Source organism: Mugil cephalus, chromosome 9 (assembly GCF_022458985.1).
Source record: "Mugil cephalus isolate CIBA_MC_2020 chromosome 9, CIBA_Mcephalus_1.1, whole genome shotgun sequence".
Classification (NCBI taxonomy): Eukaryota; Metazoa; Chordata; class Actinopteri; order Mugiliformes; family Mugilidae; genus Mugil; species Mugil cephalus.
The window spans coordinates 14185773-14199747 of record NC_061778.1 but is presented as its reverse complement, the minus strand read 5'-3'; the positions used below and the strand labels follow the sequence as shown (position 1 = coordinate 14199747).

Genomic DNA, 13975 nt, shown 5'->3' with positions numbered 1-13975 from the left:
AACTTGTCATGAAGTAAGAAGAGGTCTTCGTGCTCCAACCAGGTCACTCTTGGCTGTGACTTTTTTAAATAAAGTTTTGTGTTTCTCTCTGGCCTCTGGGTCGATCCTCTCCGGCCGACGTGCACGTATGGGTCGCTCCCTCCAGCAGCTCGCTCACCGTGATGTGTCTCTCTCCATTGCTGATCACTGGTCGGTAATGTTCGGTTCGATCGGTGCTAGCTCATCGTTCGCTCGCGCAGCTTGGTGTCTCCGCCGGTGGGCGAGGAGTGAGATGTGAGATGTGCGCACGTTAAAAAAAAATAAATAAATAAATAAGTAAAAAAAACGGACTGCGCACTTTCACGTCGATGGATTTTTGAAAACCAGCTGATGGTCGACGAGGAGCGGTTTTCGTCAGCGGACCGCGGTGCCATGCACGGCGGCGGTTTTGCATTTTTACGCAGCCATCCAGCCTCGTCCTCCTCGATCCAAACGGCGTCACATGCTGCCGAGAAGCACTTTAACGCCTCAGATAAGATGTCTTTGGGTGAATGCGGCAGCCAGCGTCAGGATTTGGACCAGCACCACTGGAGGCCAGCATGCGCGGATCGGAGGACGTTTTTATAACGCCTGCACGTCACACTTCTTAAATTTCGCTACTTGACATCCATTTAAAGGTAGGCAGAGACTTTTATCTAGCGCAGAGCATGTCTGTGACGTATCCGTGATTGAGTCTTAACAAAAGTCTCATGTTTTTTTCTTCCATTTCTGTTGATTTCTCTGGTCAGCAATGCCTTATTTATAGCTCTGACATGACCTCAATTCCTATCATACACTTCTCCATTTGTGGCTGACGACCAGGAAGTTGCATTCAGCAGCTGGAGTTTTAGCTTCACGGTGTAATGTGGAGTTGAACAAGGCCATCTCTTGAAGATAGATGGATGCTGGTGGAGTGAGAACCTGTCACTGATTTCTTTTTTCCTCCTGTGTCTCCAGACTCAGCCATGGGTGATGAGAGCAGCCTGTCTCGGCAGGTAGAGAGCGTGCAGAGGAGCGTGGTGTTCCTCAGGCAGGAGCACCTCACTTTGCTCCACGGCCTCCACCTGGAGATCCTCTCGCTGCAGAAACGGTGCACAGGTGAGGTGACACGCGCTGACAAAATGTGGTTATCAGAACCCAGAATTAGAAGAGGAGACTCCTGACCTCTTGCGGCTAACTAGGTCAGAACCAGACAAATCATGTGAAATGGCTGAAGGGATTCATTGATTAATACTTAAATGGTTTGCCGGTAAATGATTTATTATTTCAGGAACCCTTTGGCTAATCTTCTTTACGCATCGCTTTTCATTTTAGCTGCTGTAAAATGCTGAGCATGGACCCCTCTCGTTGACCCTCGGAGAAAGGATTTACTAGGATTTTGAATAATGGGCTTAATGGCTTGTTGGATAGAACACTCTTCCTTTTTTTTTTTACTTTATTGCTTCAGAATAATCCAAATGATATTTCACTAATTCTATCCAGGTTGCGCTTAAAGTAGAAGCCTTTTTTAATTATTGCACTTTTATTTTTGTACTTTTTGTATTTTTTACTTTAGTATTTTACTTTGAAAATGGCCGTAAACCTCTTCTGTGACTCTTACATGCAGAGCAGTCGTCACTTTCCTTCGCGTTTGTGCTCAGTCCCCATTGTTCATCTAACGTGTGTCTGCACCAGTCACTGCCAGACAATGGCTCCACGGTGATGTCATGCTTCAATTCCTGTAGGTTGCATCATTTCCTGTCCGAGGCCTAATGGATATGCCTCCCATTTAATCAAGCATGCATACGAACACGTACACGCATGCACACTGGAGTCACCAGTCTGGCGAGGATAGCTCCTGTTTAATTTCACCCATTCCCTGGAGCAGTTCCCTCCTCTCACCTGAACCTCTTAGTAATTCTAAAATAACCAGCCCTCTGGATGGGAATCCCATTATGCCGGCGTGTGAGCAGATTTTTGAATAGAAAACACTGGTTATCTGTTTGTTGGCAGACACACAATTCATCCTCGGAGAGATGGATATGCAGACATATCCATCATTGTTAATCCGGAGATTTTATAGCTTTAGTAATCCATATGAGGAGGATTGTGGTGAACGAATACAAGGGGAGAGCAGGGCGGGGGGATTGTTTTTTGTGTGTGTTAGTGTGAGTTGTGGGAGAATTGGCTCCGACCCAGTGTGAAAACGACCCCATTCGTCGTTTTGCAATTCTGCTGCACATCTGGTCAGTGCAGCTGCATGTGGAGGTTACACCGCCAACAGAAAGAGATGGAGAATAACTCCCTCCTTTTCTCTCTCTGTGGGCTCCCCCAGTGCAGATGCAGATGGTGGCCCGCATGCTTTCAGATTGTTTATAGTTTTCAGTCCAAGTGGCGGCCTCGCAAAAACAACAGTTTGTTTCATAAAAAATGAGTGAGGTTTTTACTCCTTTTTTTTCTCAACGGGGCAACACGCGCTGTGCATTTTTATTTTTTTTTCCTGAGAACTCACGTACACAAGTAAATCATGTTCCTGCAGCAGCTTGTGTCATGACTCTGCTTTCCATATTTTTATTTTATTTTTTTTTCCCGCCCATAGCTCAGCCTTTAATTTCCACATTCCTCTGAGGTTTCTGAGTGATTGCATGCTCTGGGACATTATTGCGCCACACTCGCACAACTCCATCTAGATGAACATCTTCAAAACTGCTTGTGGTTTTCTCGTGCTGGAGTGGAAGAGCCGCCATAAATTAAGTTTCCCCCTGGCAAATGTGTTTCTGATGCAGAGTAAGATCAAATGGTCACTAGTGCATGCCGTTTCCAGTCTATTCTGGTGGGAGCTGTCTTTTTTTTTCGTTTGTTTTTGCTGCTTATCGTTCAAACGTTTGGAGCTAATTCAGGCTCGGCTGTGGGTGCGGGAGCTTCAAAATCCTGACAGTTTTGAAAGCAGGTAGCTCCGTCTCTGTGTAGATAATCTGATATTAGTCTGGAGATTGGGGATGAATGGGTGCGCAATCAATTCAAGGGGTTTCAGAGGGGATCTTTAATCATCAACATCACTAAATAATCTGAGCCGAACCTCGGCGCCGAGCAACGGCTGGACCTGATTTCTCAGGAGGGGTGAATTCGTTCCTGAAGCTCCTGTGGCCTGAGCCCAACTTAACTGAAACAGCCACGGTGAAATTACATTTTTATATCCCCCAAAAACTAATTAAAATCCTGTACTTAACACCTGGCAGCTATCACGAACATCATCGAATATTGCTCATTTCATGCATCGGACAACTTGTACAACTTTTAGTGTTTCCAAACGCACAGTTTTTGATGCAGAAACATAAAAGACGCGACGAGCAATCAGAGTAGTGGCTGTAGAGCTGGAGGTGGAGAGGCTAATGCAGTTAGCAGGTGTGATGGTTGTTCCCCCGCCAGCTCTCAAATATTTATCCTGGAAGGGTACAACAAGGTTGAGCTGATGATGCTGCCGCGCATATTAGTCCTGCCTTTGTACTCCTGACCTCTTCAGGGAGTTTTCTCATCAGCATAAAGGCATTAAATCAATTTTTGCCGTCTGGTTTTCCCTGATATGATGTGTTGCCGAAGAAGAAATCAGTTGCGTGTTTGTGTGTGTGTGTGTTTGTGTGTCTGTGTGTGTGTGTTTTGCCCTTCACGGCATCTGTGCAACATTCAAGGTTGAATCAAATAAAAAAAACAGAAAAAAACCTTGAATGCTCAGTTTGGCTGCAGGAGATAAGCCTGACCTACGTAGCGTTACGTACGCTGGATGCTCCTCGTTTTCATTTCTTGACTTTTGTTTTAAGAAATGTAGCCGACGTTCAGTTTAAATTAATGAATTCATGCTTCTGGCGGTGACGGTAAAAAGTCATGCATTCGCCCGTTGCACTTTGAGCCAGAGTTTGTTTTTCTCTCGTATTCTCCCCTTCACGCCTTCCTTTCCTCTCCTTCTTCCTCTTCTGCTGTCTTCTTCTTCCTCCCTTTTCCCGCCCCCTTCTCGTCTTTCTCTCTTCATGCCAGCTGCACGGGTGGGCGTGTTGTGCTGACTGCAGAGGGAAGCAGAAAGGGTGTGACACAGAGAGCAAGAGGAGGAGAAGGCCATGCGCGTGTCTAGATATTAATCTGAACCGCCGTCGTCGTTCACTGCAGATGTTCCTTTAAGACAACAACCTTCAGCGCTCACAACTTGATTGTCACACCCAGTTTTGCTTATGAACTTAAATGAGCAGCAGCTGAAAATGTCAGTGCGCGTAGTTTAGTGGAGACTCACGGATTTTAAAACTGTGCGACTGATACGTTTCTAAGTTGTGAGAATGAATCAAATCTACGCAACCCCCCCACCTCGCTTTCACTGTGCTGATGTGAGAGCTGAATAAGCTGAATGTCAGAGATTTCCCTGCCCCCGCCGCCGGGCGACTCTGAGTGACCGTCAGGATAACTGACAGGCCAGACCCCGCCAGCCGCCTGCCCACGCGTCAGTCTGCTGAAATGGAGTCTAATGCCACAAATGACTGAACACCAATTACCAGCCTGAATGCGCCGTCTCCCGATAGAAAAACAACCTCTGACTGATCCATCTAAAAATGTCAACGTCCGACAAGTAATAGCATATAATGTCACATCTGTGCCACCGCTTCCCACTCTGCTAACGGTAAAATGAGAACGTCTTTGATTTAAACAGCTTTGTCGCCCAGAATTCAGACAGGCAAGCCTACGCCGCAAGTAAAATAGATGTGAAAGCCGTCCGCAGGAGGCAAACAGATTTACAGGAGGCAAGCAGCACGTGTGCCATTCGGCGTCATCAGATATCTTTACATCAATAAGCGCCGAGCAGTTTGTTCAGCTCTTTCTCTTTGTTTCATTTGCACCCCCCCCCCTCCCGGACCAAGATTGCCTAGCCATTAGTTTGTATTTATATGCATATTGATTTCAGGAGGAAGGGCTCACGGATGCTAATGTAGCTACAATAAAGACATATTTTATTGTTCCAGTCTGTAGCAGGACATCGTGTCTCTGGAACGCAGTCTTTGATGTAAAGTTTCAGATTTTGTTTCATAAATTATGCACGGGGTGCTCTGAAAATGTGCTAGAAAACTGCAGCGAGCATCTGTTATGTTAACCGGCGCCCGCAAACAGAAGAACCGTCAGAGCGAAGCCTTAATAAGACGCCGTCTATATTTAACCTCTAACTGTATGATCTCCCGCTCATTAACGCCTCCTTTTTTTGTGTGTTTTCCAGAGTTGACAAGCGAACTGAAGGTGAAGCCTCCAGGAAGAAGCCAAATAGGTACGTCAAAAAAAAAAAACTGAGATTCATTAAAACCCTCTCCGTCTTTGTCCGGCTGTATTTGGGCCTCCTACATATTTTCTTGTCCTCCGTCGTTTTGGAGACACAAAGACAGTGTTTACATCTCTCTGATCTAGTTTGTCCTCACCGCACTCAACCTCAACCCCCCCGGACCGAGCATCTCTCTGCGCCTGCATCCCTCCACCGTCCACCCTCCCATCCCCCAGGGGACGGATCTCTGTCAGCCCTCCTCCTCCTCCTCCTCCTCCTCCTTCTCACCCACGCCTCCGTATCTCTCACTCCATCATCTCATCTCAGACTCGGTGGGGCAGTCTCATGCGACGCACACAGGCCCGATCATGGGTGCAAGGTGCATGTGTTGTTTTTTTATGTTTTTTTTCACGCAATATTCCTGCGTGAAAACACCTACGTGGAGGATGCAGCTGGAAAAACGTGCCGGGGCATTTTAGACTGATGGCCGTTTCAGATGCGGAGTCAGGCACCATTTTGTCATTTCAGATTAGAGACGCGCTGGAGAAAGATCAGTCGAAATGTTGCGTGTGCTTGTAGGGAGTTAGGAGGGGGGGGGGTGTTGTGCTTGGCTGCATTACTCAGCCATTAGATCCCATCTCCTTTTCCAGGTTTTCCCCCCCGATCCATCAATAACAAGCCCCTCCGTGCTCCTCCCAGCCCGACAAATTGATCCATCCTTCTTTCTTTCTTTCTTTCTTTCTTCCCCTGCTCTCGTTTTTCCTCGAGGTCCCGGTGGGGGTGTCCACTTACAGACTTTGCTGATAACGAGAGAGATGTAGGAAAAGAGAGAGGAAGAGGTGGAGGAAGGGGGAGAGGTAAAGGGAGGCAGGGCGATTAAGGAAAAAGACAAGGCGGCAGAATGCGGTCAGATGCAGACAGCGCGGGAGGGGAGAGGGCTGCGGACGGATGCGAAGATCGCATTAAGTAGTCTATAGTTAGCGTATGAGCTCAACCCGGGTGCGGTGATGGGCGACAGAAAACCTGATACACATCGGCCCACAGAGAGAACAAAAGGGGTAAAAGAATATCAGATTAAAATGCGAAATACGGCAAATGGAGGGCATGAAGTAATCAGATGCAACAGCTTCACTCTCATAAACAAAGACTTCTTCAGTTTGTTACACTAGAGCCTAATATGAATACCAAGCTTTGATACAGTTTCACCTCCAGGATTTACATCCCAGTAGGATTCTCCTGCTCATGAAGCCAGACTAGGGGCAGAAGGGTCGGTGCCAGCCTCTGTGGATGTAATCTCCGGTTCGCCCGGAGGTTACTGCCCTGACTCGGGGCTTTTCACCAATAGCTCCCTCTTCTCCGGGGAATTTCACAGGAATGAAAGAGCACAAAGGTTGTCTATGGAGGCAAAACACAGAGAGAGAGAGAAGGAACAATAAGCAGGATAACGTGTTAATCCTGACCTTGGCGGAGAGGTTCTGCTTGGCCTTCAGGCTCTAAGTTTTTCGCAGCTCCGTTGGGAGTCGTGCTCTGTCGCTGCTAGAATCGTTTTCTTTTCTGCAGTGAATCGCGAGGGGCCTGCTTCTTTTTTTTACTGGAGAATATACAAAGGTTCATGGTGCAGCGTTGACGGCGCTAGAGCGTAAACACTGCATGGTTTTAACTCTAAAAATCCTCTCTGAATGATCCGCGCTGCGTGTTTTCCCTCTTCCTGTCTTTACGCCGCTCACTGCACATAAATGCTGAGCATCAGTCAGAGCTGGCAGCCGGGCTCTCGGATGACAGAGAGCTGACAGCGGAGGAAAAGGCTGATATTAAAAATAACAAACAGCGGGGTAGTTTCAGCGCTATCCTGGATATGGACAAAGCAATTAACAACAAAACGAATGCAGTCTACAGTTTTATTTGACTTTTAATGCTTGATTCATTATTTAAGTCTTTAAATATTAGAAGATCTGCAAGCTCAGCACTAATTGGCTGTGATGAAAAGCCAATTTCCGGGGTTTATTGTGCCAGAAACAAAGACTCATTTATGTAATGAGTCACCAGAACAGCTCAAGCTGATAATGAGAGGAGGACACGCCAGACGCGCTAGGAATATCATTTTTTTGCCAATTAATTTATTTATAACGGGCTCTGTGGTTAGTGCTGATGCCTCCCAGCGAGAAGGTCCGAGTTCGAGTCCAGCTCTGGCCTTTCTGGAATTTACATGTTCCCCCTGTGTCTGCTGGTACTCTGGTTTCCTCACCCCTCCAAAGACATGTTCGTTTGTCTTATTGGTGACTGATTGATTGACCGTAGATGTGAGCGTGAGTGCGAACAGTTGTTTGTCTCTGTGTGTTAGCCTTGCGATTATCTGTAGTACGCGAATGTCGGAGTTAAATTCTTGGTAGTTTGGACTTGACAGATTAAATTCTAAGTCTAAGTCTAAGTATAGACTCTGGAGGACATGAGGACGTAGGACGGTCATTCTGTATTTGTAACATCAGCAACCATGAAATGCATTCTGGGATTCCTAGCCAAGTCCACACATGTTACCTCCCAATGCTTCACATACATGCTTCAAGGAAATCCTAAAATCATGATCACTTCCACAGTAATGCAGCCTGCTCGTTAGGGGGTGGAGATTAGTCTTCCCACGTGTGTGTGTTATGTCCATCAACAGCCTGAACCAGCTTTAAAGCCTCTATATCATCTTCTAGGTGGAGGATTATCCTCATCCAAACGTTTTTAATAAGTCAGGATGATTTGTTAATTACATCTGGATGATCAGTTCTGTTCATCTCTGGTCATAAATTAATTTGCGTATAGTTAAATCCTGTACATAGTATATATATCCTATGACACCTATTTAGAGCATAGGTGTTCAACAAGGGGACTGTGACCCCTAGGGGCTCTGCGGAGGTACTGCAGGGAGGGTTGATTTTGGTTGATTCGTTTTTTTATTACTATGTATATTTCCACCACAAATTTAAATTTCTTTATTTGCACATTAACATGAACCCAATATATTTTAGTAAACAGATGAGGGATAGCCTAATATTAAATAAAAGATGATAATAATGATGTATATTTATAAATAGCACTAGGCCGACTTTAATATATAACACATATAGTAGGTAGGGGGTCCCTACTCAATCTCTCAATCAGTTTGGGGTCCTTGGCCTGAAAAACGTTGAATACCCATGTTTTAGAGCATATACATGTGGAAAAACTAAATTCTGTTCTTTCTGTGTGTCAGAATTGCAGGAGGAAGAAGAGCTGTTGGAGGCCCGCTGTCGGGAGGTGGAAAACCGCCTTGCGGATCGGGAGTGCACCTTAGGAGAGCTACGTAAGGAGCTGGTTCACAAGGGGTCTTTGGTCGGAGCCCTCAGGGCCAATCTCAAAGAAAAGGAGCGGCACTTTCTCGAGGAGCTTAAGCGCCGCAGTCACTGTTCGACCATCCTCAACACGGAGCTGCAGAAGCAAACGGAGGCGGCGGCGTACCTCTCCTTCCAGCTGCACGCCGCCAGGCAGAAACTGCACCACCAGCGGATGCAGCAGAGGCACGGACTCCTCGCCAGGGCCAGCGGTCAGGGGGCCCAGTACGTTGCCGAGCAGAACGCCGCTTCTCCGCATGCGCTTTCAGGGGCCTGCCCTTCCTCTCCCGTGGTCAAACCCAAGCGTAAGAGCGTCCGGGCAGCCTCGAGGGTGGAGCGCGCCCGAGAGTGTGTGCCGATAGAGAAGGTGATGGGCCCTGCTGAGCCCACAGCTATGCCGGACCCCGCTCTCTTCCTCCACCCCCGAAGGCACAGGGCCCGCTCCAGGCACGCCGTGGCACAGAGACAACCTCCGCCGGGCCTGGAGAAGGAAGACGAGGACGGGGAGGAGGAGGAGGGAGGTGGGGAGGGGCCGGTGGAGCCCCAGGATGAAGCTGCCAGACTGATGTCTTCAGCTGCAGCTCCCCCTGCTGCTGAGACCAAGGCAGATTAGGAAATACTGTGACATCAGTTTAAAAACTGTATCATTATCTCCTGTCAGGCTGTTAATGCTGTTGTTCTGCACCTTGACTGAATTGATACTGCGGCTGGTTTTAGCTATTTAATTATATCACACTTACTATAGACACTTTTTATATATGGACTTTGATATAACCTTAGATAATGTGCAAAGCCACCGTCAGTTAGTGTCACTTTAAGTCAGAAATGAGAAGGATCTGTTTACACTGCTGTCTAATGCTCTGTGTACTGCGGGGGCCTTGTTTTAAAGTAGCCCCTTCTTGATTTATGGCGACGATGTGTTTGACCACGGTAGCCGCCATTTAAAGAGGACTCCATGCGCGGTTGTGCGACCCAGCCAACTGTGACCTTTCAAGGCCAAACACCCCCACCCCCCACACACACAGACACCCCCACCCCCCACCCCACCCGCAGACTCCTCCATGTGGCCAAACGTTTGTGTGTCCTCTAACCGAGTAACAGCTGAAAATGTCTGAAGTGGTGGGCGCTTCTGAAAAAAATGATTGGAAAAGCCTGACCTAAGAAGCGATTGGAGATTGGAGAAAAAAGTGCATTTCACTCACTTTGATGAGCTTAGAAACGGTTACCTGAAATTCGGATTTCTTTAAACCCACGACCGCCGAACACAACACGGTTGCGTTAGAGATCGCATTATTCGTCAACCAGTTTCCCCTCGCGTTAACATTTTAAACGCCTAAAATAAACAAAAGAGACCAGTGCTACAGTAAATCTTTAAGGGGAAACGTGCTGATCAGGTTTCTAACTGACTCCAGGAACAATAATTACGTTTCTTTGGTGAAGTAGACCTTTTTCACGGCAGATTATATTCAACATAGAACATATCAGATCGTATGGGTGCAGCTGTATCCAGTACCCATTTGGCTTCTTCTTGGAGGCCCTTTGCTCACTCTTTCGTTAAGAAGCAGCAGTCTCAGTTTTCCGATTCGTCATTGTCCTCATTTTGCATGACTCATAGCTGCAGCTATCATTTTCTCATAGAATTTAGCTAAAAGCAGCGTTCATGCAATGGAGCTTTTTTTTAATTATTTTTTTTAAGGCAAATTTACACCAATATTTTAGAATCCAAACAAAAGTAGTGTAAATTAAATACAGCACACTATGCTGTTAATTGTGACTTTCGACACTTGTCAAAATGTCTGCTATGAAACCGGTCTATTAATTAACCAATAGATTCAGAATCTACATTTATTCCTTGGATGTCCATGATGTAATATACTGTAAGGTCACACGGCATCGTCCTCTAACTTATTCATTTATTAAGGCACCTCTTTAAAAATAAAACATACATATCACTTAAATTATCAGTGAAAAGCGTCGCGCCTTCTCATGCTACATTCGATTTAAAACTATTAAATCAGCTGTAAATTGTTTCCGCAAAGATGAAAACCAACTTTTATCAGTGCCTGTCTTATGTGGAGTCGGACAGCAGCGGCGTTAGCCAGCCAGCCAGCCAGCCAGCCACGCACAAACCACACCGTCTGTTTTACTAAAAGGATACTCTGACTTCCTTTGCAGTGACTGCTTTGTACGAGCAGGCCACATTCAGGTGATAATCAGTTCCGACTCGTTGGACCACATTTTACTCAGGTGTGGTTTGTGTACTGAACACACGCGCACACACACACTCACACACACACAAAGACGGCCGCTACCACTACAACTTGTTTGTGTTCGAGGTTGTCGTGTTGGGGGTTTGATTTCACCTCAGGAAAAACAAACCATGGACAAATAAAAACCTAACTGTAGGATTTTGGTACATCTTCGACCTACGCACGTATTTAAAGAAGATATTTTACGACACAAAGAGGGTGACCTTACTGTGAAGGACACAAAGGCAAGTTATCAAAACACATGCACGTGGTGGCGTCTAGTGTAACAAGAAGAAGGAAACAGAAAAAGAAAGATCAAATTAAAACTTCAACTGATTTTAAAGCAGGAAACAGCTTTTATGCTATTTCCTTGTTTAACCGGTTCCCATTATGAATTCATTGTTGTCCATTCTAGACCCCACTGTAATTATTGCCTTATGATGGAGGATGTAAGAAATGCAAAGAAGCAGCGTGAAAACAAGTCCTTTTGGCATAAGAAAAGTTTTCTGTGCGTCAACCTCTGTGTTTTATTCAAAGCTGTGTGAGTCGGTCGTTACTTGAGCCATGACTTAACTGAGCATCAGTGACTGCAGTCGGTACCTTTGACGTGAGCCTTCTTCAATAGTGGTTAGTTGCTGTGAGGCTTTTCTTGCCTTCCACAGCTACTCTAGCATTATGTTTTAGGAGTATGTCACCAATAAAGCAATATATCAATATATTTATATACTATCAGTAGGGTCTTGTCAGCCGGTTTAGGGACACTTGAGGCGTTTAAAATAGATTTTATGATTGTTTAACTTTTGTAATCGTTGGACTATGTTTTGCTTGGTATTTTTCTGAACCGCCCGACGGATTGTTTCATTTTACAGTTTTGATTGTCACTTATTGTTATGCTACAGTTTATTAGAGGCAAATCCGTGTAAAGGATTCAAAGAAAAGCTGCATGTGAGGCAGCATCGAGCAAATGGGCATTTTATTATGCCGCCGCCCGGGACTGTCTGGATGAAGATGAACTTGTCTTTGGGCAAAAATGCAAACGTGACGAGGGCTTTTGTTCGCCTCTTAGCTGGTAAGCCATTAGCATGACTGTGTGCACTATTCTTCCTTGGGTTTTATGAGACAGTTTTTGTTCCCCCTCCAACAGGAAACCTCAACTTTAGACTGTTAGCCTTCATCACTCCTCCTCCTGCTGCAAAATGAAGCAGCAGCTGGTGGATTAAACTCTCCATCCACCGTCCATAATCAATCAGTTTAACATCCTTTAACATACAGTAGATGAACTTTTATTTATGGTAATTTGTTTGACAAATGATCAAAAGACTGGCTGATGTGCGCAACCGCTTTGAGGGAAACTGCCAAAGAGGCATCGGCGCTAAAATAAACATGAAGACGAACGGTGTGACGCCTTAACGAAGATGTCTTTCTATTTCAGCTAGATTGAGTAAATCTTTACCACCTTGTTTCAGTTTTCTACATTTTAGTGCATCTCGCATCATACAAACTTGGCTACTTTCAAAAGTGACAATAATAGACTCACACCTACAAGAGAACGTCTTCCATTTTTCCAGTCCTGGTTTGAGTTCTTTTTGCATCTTAGAGAAACATTTCCCCGGACTCTATGTGGCAACTCTTGTTTGACATGTCATGTGGTTTCTAGCAATAATGCAGTGTGGTACCAAACATGGAAAGCATATGGACGTTGCTCCGGGTTGGTGTGTGGCTTTGGTTTGCGAGCGTGAGCGTAAGCTAATGACTGATTACCGCATATACTGTGTTAGCTTCCTACTGCGATCTACTGTACACATAACTGGAATAAAATGGAGGATTGTCTAATCGGCTGTTTGGTTTGTTTCTGAGATTAAATTATTTCACAGGAATGAAGCGCAGGAAAATTTATGTACTCACAAAGTCCATGTGGTTTGAGTCTTATATAGGAACATACATTTAATATATTTTATCTGTTTTGTTATATTATGAAAACGGGCTTAAAGTGCAGCTTTGAGCAGCCATTTTTATACACCATGCCTATATTCATTGTGTAAATGCAACTTCCACATCACATGCCATGGCTGAACCACGAAAACCACAAAGACTGTCAGTGTCCGAACACATATATTTAACTGAGTGTGTGCTCATGAAAGGCTACAGTATGTATTATAAGATTGAAATACATGTGATTAATAGACAGTAGATTTTTTTTTAAAGTAAACTGTGAAAATGTGGTACAAAAACTATTGTAAAAATGTGCAGAATAATTTTACACAGATCCTAGTAAGAGTTTTGGACTCTTGGAGGCAAAGATGAGATTTCATGCTAAAAAAAAATATTGTTTTGCTCTTTGTAGAAACAAGCTCACAAAATAAAAGTGTGATTATGGCAATATTAGAAACAGTATTTCACCTAGAGCCACTGAATATTGGATGATATGACTAATTTTATCTACTATAAAATCTAGTTATACCAATCAATATTACAAGCAATACATCTACTGCATCCTTTCAGGTTCAATTATCTGATTGGCCCTCTAAAATATTAAATGTTTATAATTTCAGCCAGGTTTCAGCCACTGTATAAAATGAGGTGTATAAAGTGGGATTACTAAATAATCCTTATCTTTGGGTCTGTTTTGAAGAGGGCCCCTTTGTCTAAATGTATTTTTAAGACCTGTAGAGATTCTTCTTCTTCAGAGATTGCTGTCAGCTGTTACGCTGTTACTGCCCTCCACAGGATGGGACTATTTACAGCTTTCACATTTCAGATCTTCATGTATATATATCCAACACATGTGTCATGCAGAAATTGTAAAACTGTCTTTAAGGTCGGTTGTCACTGTGGGCAAAACAATAATAATAACATAAAAACACTTAACACCTAGATCTGTCAGTCTCTTATAAAAATATTGATTTAATCCAGTGTGCAAGCATCAGTCTGGTTAATTTAACAGAGGGTGTTGTGTTTCCTAATTGATGGACACTGCCTTCCTTTGCTCTGTTTTAAAATTAGAAAACATTTATTTGGTCTGCAGTGGGGAAATTGCTTTTAATGTCACAAAATCCTTAACTTATGTCACCATACATCAGGTT

General features: G+C 44.6%; 1 protein-coding gene across 1 annotated transcript; it reads left to right on the top strand.

Moving 5' to 3' along the window:
- Positions 1–229: 229 nt before the first annotated feature.
- ccdc92ba (coiled-coil domain containing 92Ba) lies at positions 230–12725 on the top strand. Its single transcript, XM_047595211.1, has 4 exons — positions 230–656; positions 976–1116; positions 5249–5296; positions 8526–12725. Exons 2-4 carry the CDS (start codon positions 984–986, stop codon positions 9254–9256), a joined length of 912 nt encoding a protein of 303 aa, XP_047451167.1. The 5' UTR covers positions 230–656; positions 976–983; the 3' UTR covers positions 9257–12725.
- The last annotated feature ends 1250 nt before the right edge of the window (positions 12726–13975 follow it).